Here is an 18,975-nt window from a genome sequence, read left to right as displayed (position 1 = left end):
CTCTCAGCAGGGTTGGCCCGGCCCACAGCCTCTGGCAATTGGCCTACAGCTCACCCTGCCCAGCCTCTGTAGTTTTGGCTTTGTCAATGGCCTTAGCTGGCCAGCCAGGTGCTGGGGGACTTGAACCTCAGAAACCAAGCCAAACACAAGGAGCCTGTCTTATAGATCAGGAGGGGTTCAAAGCTGTACTGACTGGCTGGACTCCCAGTTCCTGCATTCACTCCTGGAGAAGCCAGCAGTTCTCAGTACTGTCCCTAGGCCCCACATGGGTTACCCCCCACCCAGGTGCTCTGTTTCAGATCAGCCAGGGGCAGTCTGCTGTAGCAGTGGGGCCCGGGTGGGGAGCACAGGACACAGCACACCAGCCAAACACAGAGATGTGAGGCACCACCATTTACCGAGGTAGCTCCAAGACAGGGTTTACCTTTAATAGATTAGCTGCTGCACTAAAGGGCAGGAGGTTTAGAGCTTTCCTGTTCCCAGGAAACTCGAGTGCAGGGGCTGATTGTGCTTCACTGCCTGCTGGCCAGGCTGGGTGCACTGCACAGGTCGGCCTCTGTACAGACCCTGCCCCTCTTCCTGAGGTGGGAGCAGCCAAGGTGAAGACACCCACTCTGCATCCCCTGCCAAGCTAGAACTCCTGACTGCCCACTCACAGAACACTCCAAATGGCTGCTATTAAAGGCGAGAAGGGACAGAGTAGCCGTGAAAAGGACCGCTGGCCTCAGGGAAGGTACAGGCCCTCGAGGGCCTCCTGTACTCATCTTTTTGTGCCTCAGTGGGTAGGTCTGCCACTTCCAGGGGTGGCAGCAATCACAGCAAACATACCTGGGTTGTGGGAGAGAGGCAGACAGATCTGCAGAGGGCTCCATTTGCCTGTCGTGTTTTAAAACCACCAGTTCATGGGCAAGGAAACTAACTTGGCAGACAGCCCACAGAGTATAAAAACTGAGCCAGAGTTGTGCTTTGCCCCCTGCTGGAGAGAAGGGCTAGCTGGGCAGCAGTGCCTGGTCACAGTATTGGGGGCACTCACCCCAACCTGGGGCAAGCCCACAAGGCTGAGCTCCCTCTTCCTGACCTCTGGCCTCCAAGCCCAGCTCCCTTCCTGAGGTTCCCACGCCCAGCCTGCTGGTGTTTTGTGGAGGATGCCAGGATTAAATGGTCCTAAGAGCAAACCTCTTGGTGTTCCCACTGGTCTAGTCCAAGAAGGAACCTTCTAGCATTAGGTTTTTTCCTGAGACAAAAACCAGTCCCATGGGGCCAGGAAGTGCCATCCCCAGTGATCTATGGAGCCCACCGGAAGCCAGTCCTACAGGCATTCTGACAGGGGGACGTGGGCTACATGGAGCCTGGATACTCCTAAAACTGTCCAAGCCCATAGCCCCTCATTCTCACGACAGCAGCTAATTTCACAAACAAGGGGCCAACATCTCAACTACTGGCTGCTGAGTGGCCAAGGTGGCATTGGTGGCCTGCAGATGACTCTGCACGCCCAGGTGACAGGGCTGTCCCCAGGTCCACATTGGAATTTGTTCATCCCTGAGACTTATCTCCTCTGGGATGGTGGGCTGCCTCCTGGCCCTGCTCTCTGCCTTGTCTCTGGGTGGCCTGTGGATCTGTCCTCTCGCTGCCTCTCAATAGCTGCTGTGCCACTCCACGTGACAATGTGCCACTCCACATGACAATGTGCCACTCCACGTGACACTGCCGGCTGCTCTTCCAAGAGTTCATCCTCCCAGGGGACGGAGGTGGTGGGGATAAGAGAAAGGGGATCAAGGAGCCCATGGGACAGGGGCTCGGCGGGGGACCCTGATGTCCAAGGCTTCTTGCTGACTGTGATATGACTGCCTTCTGCTGTGGGGACAGGAGACTTGGTTGGGTGATGTGTAAGGCACTGGGCAGCACAGGACAAAGAAGGCCGTATCTCAGTGGCAGCTGACAGTGCCAAGGTCAAGGGCAGGCGGTAGACTTTGCAAAGTTCTCATCTTGGCAGGAGGACTCCCTGCTGACCTAATTTGGGGTGGGCACTGGAAACACATGGGCTGCAACCAGAGATGGAAGTGGGAGGTGGCTGTCAGCCCTCCCCAGAGAGCAGCGTAGAGCCACCAGGGTCCCTCAAAGGCATAGGCACAAGACACAAGAAAACTGATGGCTGAGGTGTTCCCGAGGCGGGGCTCTTTCCCAACAAGATAGGTCATCTTCTCAAATTCAGTTAGTCCTCTAACCTGTCCCCACAGCCACCTCACCAGGAGGCAATGACTGGGGTCCTAGAATGGGGAGGGGCTTTTCTTCCTGGGCAGAAATGGTGAAAAGATAATGTCATCTGAGTCATCGGAGCTGACATCCTCCACAGGTGGTGGCGACAGGGGCTGCAGTCCTGAGGAAGAGGACGCCACTGAAATGAATCAGAGAGGGAGGTCAGCCACACGGTGTAGACAGCTGTGAGCTGGCATGCAAGACTGAGCCACACCCGCACACCACTACAGAGCTGTCGCCAGCTCCTACTCTTGTGACAGCCTGGCAGCTGCCAACATGAGAATACATGCAGGCCTGGTGTAGTGGCACAAACCTGTACTCCCAGGAAGCCGACCGAAGAGGATCACAAATCTGAGGCTAGACTGGGCTACGCAGCAAGATTAGCTCAGAAACTGAAAGCATGCAAAGGCAATCAGGACCAAGCGGCCACTGTGTATAAGCAGGTCCTGGCTGGTGAGGAGCCAGGATGAGGCAGAGGGGACAGAAGGACAGAGGGACGTACCCAGGGACGGCTGAGCACTTCCGGTGCTGCTGCTCCTTCCGTCACACACATCCAAGCACAACACATCCTTCACACTGGACCGAGGCACAGCCTCCAGGCCGGATGGGGAGAGACAGTCCCAATGGCCACCCTGCGGGGAGGCAGGGACTGAGGGTTGTGAGGAGGGGGCAGGGCCAACAGCAGCGGCCTCTTTCAGCTCCTCCTTGGCACAGAGCCCCACTCTTACTGCTCCTAAAGGGGGAAATGAAAGGTTACTGATTTGAGATTTAACCAGAGGGTCTCTCTACTGTTTGATGCTGTACTGCCCCTCCCCCTATCTCTTCATGGGATTATAGGCCTCACATGGGTGCTGGGGATCTGAACTCAGGTCCTCACACTTGCGTGCAAGCGCTTCACCCACAGACACACTGTCCTAAAGATTTCTTCTCCCTAGCTGTTTTTATTTTTTTATTTATTATTTTTTTTATTAGTCTTTGAGATAGGGTCTTGCCATGTAACCCTGGCTAGCCTTAACTTATGATCCTCCTGCCTCAGCCTCTAGATTGCTGGGATTTTAGCCTGTAGCCCTAAGCTCTATTTTTCTTTTCTTCCTCCTTCCTCTCCTCTTGCCCTTTTTCATGTCTTCTTTCCTCACCTCTCCTCTTTAAAAAAGGTCATTGAATGTGTATAGGTGATTTGCTGCATGAATGCCTGTGCACCAGAGGTGTGCAGAGCCTGCAGAAGCTAATGGGGGGATTGGATCCTCTGGAACTAGAGTTACAGACAGTTGTGAGCCACCTTGTGGATGCTGAGAACTGAATCCAGGCTCTCAGCAAGAATAGCCAATGCTCTTAACCAATGAACCAGACTTCCTTTTATGAGACAGTCTCATGTAACTCAGACTAGCCTCAAAGCCACTATGTGGCTGCAGCTGGTCTGCAATAGCTCATCCTCTTCCTTTGCTGGGACTGAAGGCAGGCTCTGCATAGTCAAGGCCTGGGTGTGGCTGTGATGCCTGTAACCCCAGCATGTGGGAGGCAGAAGCAGGAAAATGGTCAGGTAAAGGACACTCACTCTGGATTAGAGTGAGATCCTGTCTCAACAACCAATCAGCCAATAAGCACCCCAACACAATCAGCACAAACAAGGGTGTCATTCATTTTTCTCACATGGATGCATGTCCTGGGGGTCAGTGCACAGTGAGCAGCGGATGGATGCTTCTGGGCCAGTCTACACAGGTGGATAAACCTGCCACTTTCAATTACATTTGACGAGGGGAAAAAAGGGCAGCATAAATACACTTTTCAGCCCTGACCAAATAATTTAAAGGTCAGCAGACACTGGACGTGGTGAGATCAGCGCAGACAGCTTTGTAGAGAGCAGTCCAAAGCCTTTGGGGGCCCGGGGATTGCAGGTTTGGGGATTCCAGTGTCTGTGTGCCTGCCTTCTCTGAAATCCGAGGGCTTCTGTCTTGGCTCAGCGCACTTTGCAGACAAGGGTTTGGAGAGGACAGCAAAGCTCATGGTTTTGTAGCTCTGACAGAGCTTGGAAAGTGACAGCTGAAGTGGATGTAGGACTTTCAAATGTGACAATACGTTAAGCATGGTGTCACAGGAGGGTCTCCTAAATCAGGCTCTCTGGGGCCCTTGACTGATCCAGTCAGAACCAGTTAAGGGTTGGGAATATGGCGCAGATGTACAGTACATGTCTATGACTTCCTACAAAGGGCTGAGAATGTGTCAATGGCAGAGGACCCCTTACTATGGGGCTTGGGTGAGGTTCAGTGGTAGAGTCCCCACCTAGAGGTAGAACACCTGCCTAGGATCCCCCAGTGAGGGGCTGGGGTGTGGCTCAGTGGTAGAGCCCCTGCCTAGAATCCCCAGTGAGGGGCTGGGGTGTGGCTCAGTGGTAGAGCTCTGCCTAAAATCCCCCAGTGAGGGGCTGGGGTGTGTGGCTCAGTGGTAGAGCCCCTGCCTAGAATCCCCAGTGAGGGGCTGGGATGTGGTTCAGCAGTTCACTTCTCTAGCATGTGCAAGGCCCTGGGTTCCATCTCCAGCACCTCAAAGAGAACAGAAACAGTAGGGAGAGCTACAAGAGAAGGCCATCCAGCCATGGTCTCTGGGTGAAGTTGGAGTCAGAGTCATAGCCTTGTCTTTACTGTGTGCCTCTACTGTCAACGGAGTGGGGGACTGCTCGGGAAGGTGCTGCCCTGGCCACCACTACCACACATTTACCTGAATAGAGCTGCAGGGCAGCTGGCTCTTCTGCCTCCTCTTCGGCCTCGGCAGCCTTCCCACAGCTCTCCTCGATGCCCTTCCCTGAAGGACCCCATTCTGTATAAGGCATGTCAGTCTGGGCAAGACCAGCCAACCCACCTACCGTCCCAGCAGCCACCCAGCCTCCTGTCCCAGAAGCCAACTCTCTGACCTTGCCAGCCTTCCTTAGTTCTACCTCTGACACCCAGGGGCTCAGCTCCCCGGGATGTCACACGCCTGCACAGAATCTTGGCTGAACTTCTCTATCTAACATGACCTGAGTCCTTCCTCATCCTCACTGATCCCAGTCACAGTGGGCCTCTGCTGCAGCTAAGGCAGGCGTTGTAGGCAGCCACTGACCAGTAGAACCCATGGGCTAGTAGACTGTTGGGACTGTCTAGCCCAGCTCTCTACTCATGAGAAGAGATGCCCTACAGGCAGGAGCCTACAGGGACCACATCTCAGCACGGGCCAGACCTCATAGCTGGGGACAGAGTCTGCCTGTGCCCTGGACTTGATTTGTATGAGTATACGTGTACCTGCTGTGTGTGTGTGTATGTGTGTACGTAAGAAGCCAGGGTTAGTCTTAGGTATCACTTCTCAGGTGTTGTTAACTCTGTCTTTTATTTCTTGAGAAAAGGCCTCTCACTGGCCAGGAACTTGATGATCTGGCTAAGCAGGCCAGCCTGTGAGCCCCAGGGACCTTCCTGTCTCTACCTCTCCAGCGCTGGCTGACATTATAATATAAGCATGCATCACCATGCCCATAGGTTTTTCAATGTGAGGACTGGGAATTGAACCCTGTTCCTTTACCAACTGAGTGATCCCCCTGAGCCAGCCTGGGGCATCTTTACCCAATGCTTGTTATTTTTTCTTATTTTATTTTAGAGACAGGGTTTCTCTGTGTAGCTCTGGCTGTCCTGAACTCACAGAGATCCACCTGCTTCTGCCTTTAAAGCACTGGGATTAAAGGCATATCCTCCCACACCCCTACCCCACAACCCCACCGCCCAAGGAGTCCTAAAGGCCCACGGCTTAAGAAATAAAAGCCAGAAAAGCTATGACTGCATGGCTTGGGGGTACGGAGGACACAGGGCCCACACCACTGCCATCACCGATGCAGTCCACTGGCTCAAACCCCAGCTGTAGCTCCAGCAGCAATGGAGGAGAGGGTGGTCTCTGGTCTTCTGGCAAAGGTATGAACTTAGGTTGAGGCAGCTGACAGTGGGAACTTGCATTCTTACCCAGCCTTCTTTTGCCTTAACCCTTGGAGGGCTACCTCCCCCTGTGGCAGAACCAACTGAATGAAATTACCAGGGAAAACTGCTAGGGAGGTTGGGGAGACGGATCCGGAGGGCGGGGATGACACAGCTTCCCTCTGAGAGGCAGCGATCCCTCGGCAGCACTTGGCACTGGAAGACAGAAAGCTGGCTGAGCCAGGGGCTGGAGAACACAGAGCATCCTGGCCTGCTTGCCACAGCAATCCGATCACGGGGTGGCAGCCACTTCCATAGGTGAAACACTGAGCAAGTGTGCCTAGGGCCTTCAGTGCTGGCCCTCAAAGTCTATGCCTTTGGTTCACGTCTTTAAGGCCCTGCTGAATGAACTCAGGGTGCTCAGTGCTCAATCTGTTTTTCAAGACAGGGTTTTTCTGTGTAACAACAGCCTTGGCTGTCTTGGAACTTGATCTGTAGACCAGGCTGGCCTCTAAGTCACAGAGATCCTCCTGCCTCAGCCTCCTGAGTGCTGGGATTACAGGTGTGTATCACTGTGCCAAATTACATTTTTCTTTAAAAAGGGACAGTATGTGAGCCCAAGCCCACAACGCCCACACACTTACAGGCCCTGTTCCACCTGATGTCCACACACCTCCTTGCTTCTCCCATCATGGAGATATGTTCTAGGAAGTTCTTCTCAGGAGGGCGAGAGCCTGCAGCCTACCCAATACCCAAAGTGAAGCTAGGATATCCCTAAAGGCCTACCAGTTGCCATGGTGAACTGCCAGACCATGGCTAACAGAACTCGTGTCATAACAGTACACCATTATGAATCCACTGGAGCCCTGGCTAGCCCCCAAATAGGTGCCCCCTAGGCCCCAAAGTAACACAGCAGAGAGGTGCCTGTGGCCAACTTACATGAACCTGGCCTGGGCCAGGTATCCCCGGAGGATGGACTGGATGACAATGATGGCCTCCTCCTGTGCTGGGCTGTCTTCAGGCGGGGAGGTGGGGCTTGGGACACAGGGTATGGGAGAACTCTGCAGCTGAGGACAATAGGAGAGAGACCCATCTGCGGTCACCCTGCTGTCTCCAAATGCAGCATGCAAGTATCCGTGGCAGGAGGGGTGGGGGCTTTCCAGCTGCACCCCAACAGTGCTCCTCATCAGCCTGAGGCCTGCTAGTTCCACACTTCAAGGCTAAACCAGCCCAGGATGTGTACAAGGGGCCACCGCAGGGCTGGCCCCATCATGGGGTGGGCGGAGCACCAGGCACATCTGCCCAGCCAGGAAGACTGGAGGGCTGTACAGGGCTTGAGAGTCCTCTGCTAAGGACATGTGAGGGGCTAAAGAGGGGTCGAGAAGCTGGTGTTCATCCACCTGGGCGGTTACCTGGCTGGGAGGGCCTGGCATGCTGGGAGGCCTGGAGTCTGGGGCTTTGCTGCGTAACAGCTTTGAACGGGCTAGGTGTCCCCTGAAAGCCGCCTGGACCACAGTTGCTGCCTAGCAGGAAAGAGGGAAGGACTTGGTTTCTTGAAGATGGTACTGGGTGGAGATGAAAGGGGAATGGAGAACACTCCTTTTACTGCTGTGTAACCTCAGGGACGTGTCACAGTGCCTCCCCTCCGCCTCCCCCAACCCCGCCCGCTGGCACGTGCTCACTGCTGCAGCAAACAAACCAATCCTGACACAGTCACACCAGCTGCTAATAACAGTTCAGACTTCACACGCTGTTTTGGCTTTTTGAGTCAGGGTCTTGCTATGTGGCTGTGAAGACCTCAAACGTGTGCCGGACCTCCTGCTTCTGCCTCCTGAGTGCAGGGATTACAGGTGTACGCCAATGCTTGTCTTCCAGACTTTATTCACTGGTGTGTCTTCACAGCAGGATTGATGTGTTCTGTTTACTTCCTTTCACACACATTCTCCAGTCACAAACGCTACAGAAAGATCTTTTCTGTTTTAAGTGTTGGCAACTGAGCCCTGGGCCTTGTGCATGCTGGGTAAGAACTCTACCACTGAGCCACACCCCAGTCTCTAGGCAGATATGGTGCCAACAAGTTTCCAGCCACACCTGCTCTTCTTAGCTCTTGGAGTATGTGACGACCCTGTACACAACAGCCAATGAACTGAAGGGCAGTTACTGAGGCCAGAGACATCCAGCCCCTGATGTAGGCTGAACTCTGGGCCTGGCTGAATGTTAGAACACCTAACAGCTGGACAGAAACCAGGCAGAAATCCAGCCCAGGTAAGCTAGTCTAACTGGGAAACCACAAAGCAAGAATGACATCTGAGCAGGAAGAAGGCACAGGAGGAGGGCTTGATAGTACAGGCCTGCTATCTCACCTATGTGAGACTGAAGCAAGAGAAAGAGAATCACAAGTTCAGGGCCAGCCTGGAGAATGTGGCAAAACTGTCTCAAAATCAAAATACAGGGAGGACTGCAAACATGGTTCAGCAATAGAGCCCCTGCCTAGAATCCCCAGTGAGGGCTGGGATGTGGCTCAGTGGTAGAGCACCTGCCTAGAATCCCCAGTAAGGGGCTGGGGTGTGGTTCAGTGGTAGAGCCCCTGCCTAGAATCCCCAGTGAGGGGCTGGGGTGTGGCTCAGTGGTAGAGCCCCTGCCTAAAATTCCCCCAGTGAGGGGCTGGGGTGTGGCTCAGTGGTAGAGCACCTGCCTAGAATATCCAGTGAGGGGCTGGGGTGTGGCTCAGTGGTAGAGCACCTGCCTAGAATCCCCCAGTGAGGGGCTGGGGTGTGGCTCAGTGGTAGAGCACCTGCCTAGAATGCCCCCAGTGAGGGGCTGGGGTGTGGTTCAGTGATAGAGCACCTGCCTAGAATCCCCCAGTGAGGGGCTGGGGTGTGGCTCAGTGGCGGAGCTACATCCAGCATGCAGGAAGTCTCTTATTCTCACAGCCACCAGAACCTGCTTCTCCTTGCCGGCTGTCTTGTTGGGACAAGCCTACTGTCCTTCCCCATGTGTCCCATGGGGACAGCTGGGCTGCAGGATGGCAGCTCTAGTCCTCAGACCACCTCAGTTCTCTCTGCTTTACAGCATGTGTGTCGTGGCATCTGGGGCTGAGCACGTGGCATTGCTCAACTCCAAACTGAAGTGGGAGTTTAGGAAAGAGTGTGCAAGTGAAGTTACTCTGGTGTTCATTTTACGCTTCCGTTACTAGTGTATTTTAAACTCTGTGTCTGAAGTTGAATTCATTTCCTGAAAATCAGGACTTAGGGAAATGCCTTTAAATATCCCTTGGCTGGGCTGGAGAGATGGCTCAGAAGTTAAGAGCACTTTCTGTGCAAGCATTAAGAACTGAATTTGAATCCCCTCACACCTCCATAAAATCAGGTGTGATCACACGTGCCTGCGACCCAGCACACGAGGGGCAGATACAGAGGCAGCCAGCCTAGCTTCAGTGGGGGAGCCTGTCTCAAGAGGATAAGGCGGGAAGTAATGAAGTAGCTCCCGCCTCCCTTCCTTGGACCTCCACTCACATCAGCATCCCTTACACAAGTGCACGCACCCCTCCCCCACTACTCCTAGGTTACTTTACGCCACAGTAAAGAGGGGTGTTTGGACCCGGGTGCAACTGAGCTGGCTTACCTCATCCAAAGCTGCTTTTCTTTTCTGAAATAAGGAAAGCGAGAAATGAATTAATGTGAGCAGAGTCTCAACAGAGGTTTCCATTCCTTAGAAGAATATCCCCCTTAGTATATGTGACGGTTAATCTTCATTGTCAACCTGACTGATTTAGAATCGCCATGGAAACACACCTGTGGGTGGGTGTGTCTGTGAGAGGCTTTCTAGATTGAGTTAACTGGGTGGGAAGACCCACCCTAAGTGTGGGTGGTGCCAGCCCATGGGCTGAGGTCCTGAACTGCGCAGAAAGGGGAATGGAGCTGAGCATGGAGTTCTGTCTCTGCTGCCTGACTGTGGACACAGGCGACCAGCTGCTTCACTCATGCTCCTGCTGCCGTGACCTGACTGCCAGACTGTGAGCCCAAATCTACGCTGTCCTTGCAGTTGCTCTGACAGTTTTGACACAGCAGCAGGAAAAGCAGCTGACCCTGTATCTCGCGGCGCAGTGACGTTCCTGTTCCAGTTCATCATGCGCCTTGATGGTGACCGCCACTCTCCTGCATCTACCCCAGTTTCTACTCCTCCATCTGCAACAGCCAACGAGGGCAAAAGGGGGCACAGACGCTAGACTAGTGGCAAGGTCAAGGTGGGGCTTGGGTGGCCTGGGAACCTTCTTTCGCCGGAAGACTGTGACCTGCTCAGTAAGACGTCAGCCAGAGCAAAGGGGCTCTCAATGACCATATTTGGGCCAAAGAGAATAATGATTGCAACTCACTAAAATGATTCAATAAATGAAAGAATCAGAGCTCATATTAATGTTCTTCCCAAGAGGGATACAGAGAAGGATTCCTGTGTTCTGCTAGAAGGCGGATCATCCAACAATTCCTTGCTCTGAAACTGTTATCTACCTAGAAAAGAAAGCTTGCCCTGTCTCCTCAGGAGCACCCAGACCCATGTCCAAATGCTGAACAACTGCTACTGATACCAGGGAGACTGATGAAAGACGGAACTGGAAACAGTCCTGTGGCTTCCCAAGATGGCTGACGCCAGGTTACTGGACTGTTACTAGTTTGTTTTTAGAGATGGTCTCATGTGGCTTAGGCTGACCTTGAACTCCCAATCAATCCTCTTTGGTACAGGGATTACAAGCATATATCACCTCTCCTTTCAAGGTGCCGGCACTTGCAACTCCACCTTCTTTGAGCCAACCCACTCTGAGCACCAATGGATGACTGGTGGTGTGGGGGTGGGTGAACGCACTGAGTGGCCGTGAAGAACACACCGGGTAATGGAGCACACCAACACCAGATGTTCTCTGCAGCTGGACATGGACCAGGAAGCTCACCTTGTGTCTGTGGGCCTTCCACTGGGCCTGCAGGGTTCTGATGGCCGCCTCTCTCCTCTCTTCAGAGCACGGGGTGGGGGGCTGGGAGCCATCTCCCTCGCCAGCACTGTTGTGGGAATCGGGCTCATTGTCGTTGTCTGGCTTGGAGTCCCTGCTGCTGCAGGGTGATGGTATGTGGAGCTCTAGGTGAGCCTGAAGGAAATGAAAAGGGTTCAGTGGCATCAGTGATGTCAGCAGCGAGCAGTGGACAGGATATTAACCAGGATATTACAGGCCTTGCTCATCAGACAGGAGACTTAATGAAACCGAGTCTGAGCCCGATGCGGTGGCTGTCTTTTTTTGGGCTCTTTTGAAAGATTGATGCGGTATGATAAAAGTGGGATTTGGGAGATTGAAGTAGAGATATTTCCAGTGCCGTTTCTGATAGGAAGAGGACCTGAACCATTGAAATGCCGCTGACTTCTAGGTGGTGCTCTCGAAATCTACCCACCAGGGCTCTTCTCAATACAATTAACATCTCTGGAGTAACATTTCCCTCATGTCAAAAGGCAGGTCCAGGCTGGAGAGATGGCAGAGTCTGAAAGGGGCTTGCTGCACAGCGTGAGCCCCGAGTTTGCTCCTCAGCACCCGTGTAAAGAGATAGGGGTGCTGTCATTTTGGCACTGGAGAGGCAGGGACAAGGCAAGTCCCCAGAGCTTGCTGGCTGCCCAGCCTTGCCTATTCCTCCACATATATGCCACGCACACACATTAAAGGCAGGTTCAGTGGAGGAGCCTGCTACCCAAACTGCCTTCCCGGCCACGGGAGAGATATGCATACCCAGTAGGTGGCTGGCGCACTGAACCAAGATTTTCATTTGCCCCACTTAAAGGTTTTGACATGTGTGGCCTGGCTGGCCCGGACGGATGGACAGACCCCAGGATGAGAAGGGTGTTCCAGTGAGGGAGGCTGTGTAGGCAACTCACAGGCCCAGCCACACCCCACCTACCTCCTCTGTGTAATCTTCACACCCCAAGATAGTGTCTTTTCTTCTCAGTCACCCAGGACCAGGGACCCAGCAACTAGGATGCCCTGTGGCTTAGAGGTCACCACAGCTGTTCAAAGGAGCTGCCTTCACACTCAGCCATGTGCTCTTCATGTCCTGTCCTGCCCACAGGGAAGGCCCTGGCTCTCTCTGCGATAGCTTCCTGCCCAAACTCATGCATCTCTTTCCAGCTTGTTCATTTACTGTGTGTGTAGGTTTGTGCATTGTTTGTGCATTGAGGAGGGAGGAGGTTGTCTGCTTTATTTTCCCAAGAAAAAAACCATCCCTCGCTGAATTTGCATCTAGACTGATAGCCAATAGTCCCGGCTACCCTCCTTTCTTTGTCCCCAACACACCTTCATGCATGTAGAGCAAAAGTGTCATTACCTACCAAGGTATCTCCCCAGCCCTGAAGCTGGCCTTGAACTCTCCATCCTCCTGCCTCTGCCTCCTGAGTGTTGAGATCACAGGCCTGCATCACTATGCATGGCCCATGAAGATTTACTTATTATGCAATCCCATATCAGGTCCTCCTGAGCAAAGAGAGGCACATAAGTTCTGTCCCCAATGCATGAGTTTCCACCTGTGCTTGCATCTGCTGTGACACAATGGGACAGATCACACTGGGATACACTCTAATTCCTGGAACTGAAGGTGTCAACAGACTGGAGAACAAGGACCACAGGGCCTCTTGCTGACCTTTGGAGTTGGAGAACACCCAGGTGACATTCAAAACCACAAAGCTTCCCCTGAATGACAGCAAGTCCTGAGAATTACATAAAAAAGAAAAGGCCTGATATCACAGGCCTGTAATTCCAGCATTCAAGAAGTTGAGGCAGGCTGGGCGGTGGTGGCGTATGCCTGTAATCCCAGCACTCGGGAGGCAGAGGCAGGTGGATCTCTGTGAGTTCAAGGCCAGCCTGGTCTACAAAGCGAGTTCCAGGACAGCCTCCAAAGCTACAGAGAAACACGGTCTCCAAAAACAAAAACAACAACAAAAAGAAGTTGTTGAGGCAGGAGATGGTAAATTCAAGGTACCAGCCTAGGTAATTTGGTAAGACCCTGTCTCAAAGTAAAACATAATAAGAAGGATAGTTTGGTGGTAAAGCACCTACCTAGAATCCCCCAGTGAGGGCCTAGGGTGTAACTCAGTGGTAGAACACCTGCCTAGAATCCCCCAGTGAGGGGCTGGGGTGTGGCTCAGTGGTAGAGCCCCTGCCTAGAATCCCCCAGCGAGGGGCTGGGGTATGGCTCAGTGGTAGAGCATCTGCCTAGAATCCCCCAGTGAGGGGCTGGGAGTGTGGCTCAGTGGTAGAGCACCTGTTGCAGAATATTTGTTTAACTATGCAAAGATGGGTTGCATTTGTTTATGTTGCAGAATAACTGTTTAACTATGTAAAAATGTGTTGTATTTGTTTAACTATGTAAAGATGTGTTGCTGTTTTACCTTGCCTGCATAAGGGACCTGATTGGTCTAATAAAAAGCTGAATGGCCAAAAGCAAGGGAGGAAGTATAGGCAAGACTTCCGGGTAGGGAGAGTAAGGAGGAGGCTTGAGAGAAGACAGAAAAAGAGACTCCAGGGAGACACCAGGGGTCAGACAGACATGGAGGAAGCAGGAAAGTAGGACATACAGAATGAAAGAAAGGAAAAAAGCCCAGAGGCAAAATGTAGATGAAGAGAAACAGGCTAAATTAAGTTAAAAGAGCTAGTGGGAGCCTTTTAAAAGCCTAAGTAAGGTTGAGCATTAATGAACTAATGATAAGCCTCCATGCTGTGATTTGGGGGCTGTAAAAAGAACTGCTGAATTAAACCAGCCTAGATACTTTAGAGATGTCTTAACTTTAAAATGGAATTCAGAAAATGTATTACATTTGGGGAGAGGTTATGCTTTTGTTTCCACAGGAAACAAAGGCTGTAGATTTGTTCAAGGTTGATAGAGATCAGGTTTGATGGGCGAGACCTCCTGAAAATCTTGCCTACAGATATAAAGAAATAAACCAAGAAAAACTACCAGACAGGTGACATATACACTGGTCCCTCTGCATGGGAACAGTTCTGAGACTGGACAACAAATGTTACAACTGGTTTTCCCAGAACTTGACCACTGTCTCCATCTTCTCATCTAAAGATGCCATTGCCCCAGACAACAGGATGTAGTCTAGAGGACACTACTCTTAGGGCACTAAGAGGTAGGGTGGGTGTTTTTTGGTCATTCGGTGGGTTATGGATGTTTGTCATTGTTTAGGGGGCATGTAGGAATAGAGGATAAAAAGACAAATATTAACCTAAAATATTTTGCATTGGAATGGATTTTGGTATATTGATACAAATGTAAGGTTATTTTTGTTACACTGTATGTATGTTTCTACTCTTGTTTGGGGTACTACGCTTATGCAGCTCATTTAGAAACGTAATGTATAATTAAGAAATGCAGGTTAGTAGTTAGCCATCTATCACAATCAAATTTGTAAGCTAGGCAGTGGTGGCAGATGCCTTTAATCCCAGTGCTCAGGAAGCAGAGCCAGGCAGATCCAGGACAGGCACCAAAACTACACAGAGAAACCCTGTCTCAAAAAACCAAATAAATAAATAAATAATAAAAAACCAAACAAACACAATCAAACTTGTAGTCATGTTAGATGTTTTCAAGGTTACATAGGTATAGTTTAGATATATAGGTGATCTTCAAATGCTTCAGAGACCTACAGGATACAGCACTTAATATGTAATAACCTCAGGCTTTTCACGACAGCAAGACACATCTGCTCCTGGCAGCACCAATCTACTTCGTAAAAGGATGATAAGTGTCTAAGAACCTCCATATGGAGTTTGATTTCATTATGGCAAAGTTAGCCACTGGGCAAGAAACTGCCTTTGCCTTGACTGCTGATAGTATATTGTACAAACTGGAAGGACATAAAGGAAAAAAAAATGACTGCTGAACTTTGCCAAGACAAGGTGGAACAGTCCTTCAAAGAAAGAAAAGTCTGTCAGATAATCTAGACCTATAGGCTGAAGATAGATGCCCCAACACTACAGAGGAACCTTGGGTGACTGTCCAGGCAGCCAGCTGCTTCTGTCATTTCTATGCTCTGCACTTCTGTTAACTCAGGTAATACTATATCCTTCCTGGGTCTCTCATGGAGTTGAAGACAAGATAGTTATATATATTACTTGTTACCAAATTCAGAAAATAAACTTACATAAGAGATGTAAAGTTTATAAGGTTGAGAAACATAAAAGCTTAAACTGTTTATCTAAAAATGTTTTGAGGTCTAAAAAGATAATTTTGGGTTGGTACTGCAAGTTAGGATAGAAAATAAATTAGGCTCACAACTTCGGACTCAACAAGATAGGATAGATAATGGAGTATTTTCTCTGAATTTGCCAAATGCAAATGGACTGGATACTGTAAATGTAATTCTTACTTGATAATTGTTTTTATTGTATATAGTCTTACTATGTAAAAGCTACAATCTTTCTTTTTATTTAGACAAAAAGGGAGAAGCACCTGCCTAGAATCCCCCGGTGAGGTGCTGAGGTATGGCTCAGTGGTAGAACACCTGCCTAGAATCCCCCAGTGAGGGGCTGGGGTGTGGCTCAGTGGTAGAGCCCCTGCCTAGAATCCCCCAATGAGGGGCTGGGGTGTGGCTCAGTGGTAGAGCCCCTGCCTAGAATCCCCCAATGAGGGGCTGGGGTGTGGCTCAGTGGTAGAGCACCTGCCTAGAATTCTCCAGTGAGGGGCTGAGGGCATGGCTCAGTGGTACAGCCCTACCTAGTATATATAAAGCTCTGGGTTCTATCCAGCCCTACAAAATTAACAAAACAAATACAGGGGTAGGGGAGACAGGGAGGTTGCAGCAAGGTACCTGCCCAGGCAGCATATTCTGGAACTTACATCTATGCAGGTTAGGAGTGGGCTATTCCTCCTTCCTTTCTGGTTTTCTTGCCTCCTCAGAGCTGCATCTATCCTGTCCAAACTGCCTAAGACCCAAAGCCACCTGAGGCATCTACACACATCATCCGGTTATGGAGCTCATTAGGGCAAGTGACAGGTGGTGGATCATGGAGAAGCTGCATGTTAAGACTTGGTGACAAGCCCCGCCCATGCCTAAAGCCAAGGGAACAACACAGCCATGTGGTACCTCCTGAGTGACTGCTGCGGTGGAGTCTCTCTCTTGTCTCTTAGCTTCTTCCAGTTCTTGACACTTGGTGGTGAGTGCTTCAATTTCCTCTCTACAGAGCAAAGGGAAAAGACGACCCTTAGTCATCATCTGTTAGGAAAAAACTGTCATATGGTGGTCTGGGCAGTGCTGTGTAGGGACAGACCACAGGAACCAGCTTCTGGTAACTGATGGCCACCAGCAACATCACTACAGGGGCTTTCTAAACTGTCACCTGTGTTCTGAGAGCCTTCAAGGGCAGGGCTGAGGATTCACGAAATAAAGTCGGAAAAGGGGTCTGTGGTAAAGGGCTTGTCTAGCATGCAGGCAGGAGTCCTGGGATCCATTCTAGAACTACACAGAACAGCATGGGAGCACACACCGGTAATCTTGGCATTTGGGAGGTGGAGGCAGGAGAATAAGAAGGTCATTTTTTTTTTTTTTAAACTTTGCAGATAGGTTTTATTACATACATCAAAATTTCATTACAGTTTTGCTGTGAGGACTCCTGGGAGAACAATTCAACGATTCAGACTTGGTACAGGCATTTGAGGGGAAATGCAGTATCATGTTTTTACACCTTCACAGAGGAATTTGCATGATATACAGCTTGATACATGTTTGCATATGCAGATATCAACCCAGACCACAATACAGAATATATCTGCAAATCACGAAACCTCATTGGGCCGTTCAATGGTTGGTTGATACTGATTGTCAACTTGATATAATCTAGAATCACTGAGGGGACTGATCTCTGTGAGCGAGTTTCTAGATTGGTATTTTAGAACTCGGTCCTTTGAGCAAAGCGGTGGTCATCGTCATCAGAACAGCTAAGAAGGTCATTCTTATTCAAGGCCATTCTTGGCTACAGTAAGTTCAAAGTCAGAGTCGGGAACATGAAACCCTGTCACACACAAACCCAGGCCATCCCAGTGTGGGAATACACACTTGTGATCTCAGCAAATGTGGTTCTGACAACTGAGTGGCTGAAGCTGCAAAGTTACAAATTGAGCCAGTTTGCACTATACAGTGAGATCCTGGGTCAAACAAAGTAAAACAAAAACATGAAGTCAAAACACTACTTAATACCCAGTGGACTTACCTCAAAGCCTGCTCCTGCTCCCGTCTCTCCTTCTCGCCTTCCCTGGCCATCTCCAGCTCCTTCTCCAAGTTAATCTTGGCTTGTAGCAGCTTATTCATCTCCACACTGAGAGACACAAGCAGACATTTCCATGATCACTAGACTAGCCCACCCAAGGCTAGCACAGCTGAAGGATGCTTCACGGACCATGTCACCCTGTTTCCTTCCCTAGGCACCGAATCTAGACAGGCCCTTGGTCCTGAGGACAGGGCCAGGCATCTCTAAGGGTGCTGACTGCGCTGCAGACACCAAGGTATGGGTGGCATCACAGCCACATACTCTGCCCTGATGACGTTCTGTTTGAAACTCAGTCCTGCCACTCACTGCCAGTGACCCCACTTCTCCAGGTCCCGGCTCATCTCCACATCAAATGACCTTCTCCTCGAGTGAGCAGCAGGGTGACTGTCACATAGCAAGGGTGAGTGGTAGCTATCATGTCACCTCACGGTGTGAACTGCAGCTCCCACACCTGTGCTGAAACAGTAAGAAACCTTTAAAAAGACATGTTTTGGTTTATGTGTATGAATGTTTTGCCTCACGTATTGGGCATCATGTGCAAGACCAGAAGAGAATGTCAGATTCCCTGGAACTGGAGTTACGGAATGTTATGAGCTGCTGTGTGGATGCTGGGGATGGAACCCAGGTCCTCTACAAGAGCAACAAGTATTCTAAATCAGGAGACATCTCTCCTGAACCCCTGTGTTAAACATTTCATAGGGGTGGCCAACTAGAATGTCTGTGATTGTGCAGAGTTGGAATGTTACAGGTCCAAAGCCAAGTTATCTGAAACCTGTTAGTCCTCAACAGCCACTCATGCCCACCTCTGTGTCTTACCTAACATCTATGTGACTTTTAGGCAAACCCTTTGAGAAGGTATAAGTGGGCCTCTGGCTTCCACCAATCCAAAGGCTAAGAATGTCCCCAGAGTGGGCAGTGGTGGTGAATGCCTTTAATCTCAGCACTAGGAAGGCAGAGACAGGTGGATCTCTGTGAATTCAAGGTCAGCCTGGTCTACAGAGTGAGTTCCAGGACAGCCAGAACTACTACACAGAGAAACCCTGTCTCAAAAAACAAACAAAAAGCTGGGCAGTGATAGTGCACATCTTTAATCCCAGCATTCGGGAGGCAGAGGCAAGCGGAGTTCTGTGAGTTCAAGGTCAGCCTGGGCTACCAAGTGAGTTCCAGGACAGGCTCCAAAGCTATACAGAGAAACTGTCTCGGAAAACAAACAAACAAACAAACAAAAAAACCAACCAACCAACCAAACAAACAAAAACCAACAAAACAAAACCAACAAAAAGGAATGTTGGAATGTTCCTAGACAGCACCTGAAGCTGTAGTGGAGATTCCCTCACTCCACTGTACCCACCTACCTGTGGCTTCCACCAGTGGATTCTAAACCACCCTGACTTAGGACTTTCTTTGTTCTGTTATTTTAAATCTTTATGAAACTGCTACCACAATGGACCACGGTATTTGAGGTAACTACAGAATAAACTGTTAACCCCC

At 50.6% G+C, this 18,975-nt stretch overlaps 1 protein-coding gene across 5 annotated transcripts in view; it reads right to left on the bottom strand.

Moving 5' to 3' along the window:
- Positions 1-393: 393 nt before the first annotated feature.
- The window catches only part of Iqce (IQ motif containing E), a 42,068-nt gene continuing 23,486 nt past the window's right edge, over positions 394-18,975 (bottom strand). For 2 of the 5 annotated variants that reach the window (XM_036171866.1, XM_036171869.1), the window contains 10 exons: positions 17,428-17,532; positions 16,305-16,395; positions 11,134-11,325; positions 9,813-9,836; positions 7,601-7,711; positions 7,128-7,255; positions 6,307-6,404; positions 4,972-5,070; positions 2,759-2,989; positions 394-2,395 (listed from right to left, as the gene is read on the bottom strand). In XM_036171866.1, coding sequence (XP_036027759.1) covers positions 2,268-2,395; positions 2,759-2,989; positions 4,972-5,070; positions 6,307-6,404; positions 7,128-7,255; positions 7,601-7,711; positions 9,813-9,836; positions 11,134-11,325; positions 16,305-16,395; positions 17,428-17,532 — 1,207 coding nt within the window. In that variant the 3' untranslated portion in view covers positions 394-2,267. The remainder of the gene's footprint in view (positions 2,396-2,758; positions 2,990-4,971; positions 5,071-6,306; positions 6,405-7,127; positions 7,256-7,600; positions 7,712-9,812; positions 9,837-11,133; positions 11,326-16,304; positions 16,396-17,427; positions 17,533-18,975) is intronic. The other 3 variants (XM_036171867.1, XM_036171870.1, XM_036171868.1) reach the window with 2 other exon arrangements.

The sequence above is a fragment of the Onychomys torridus genome, chromosome 22 (genome assembly GCF_903995425.1).
Source record: "Onychomys torridus chromosome 22, mOncTor1.1, whole genome shotgun sequence".
In the NCBI taxonomy this organism is placed as follows: domain Eukaryota; kingdom Metazoa; phylum Chordata; class Mammalia; order Rodentia; family Cricetidae; genus Onychomys; species Onychomys torridus.
This window is presented reverse-complemented; position numbering and strand designations above follow the sequence as displayed.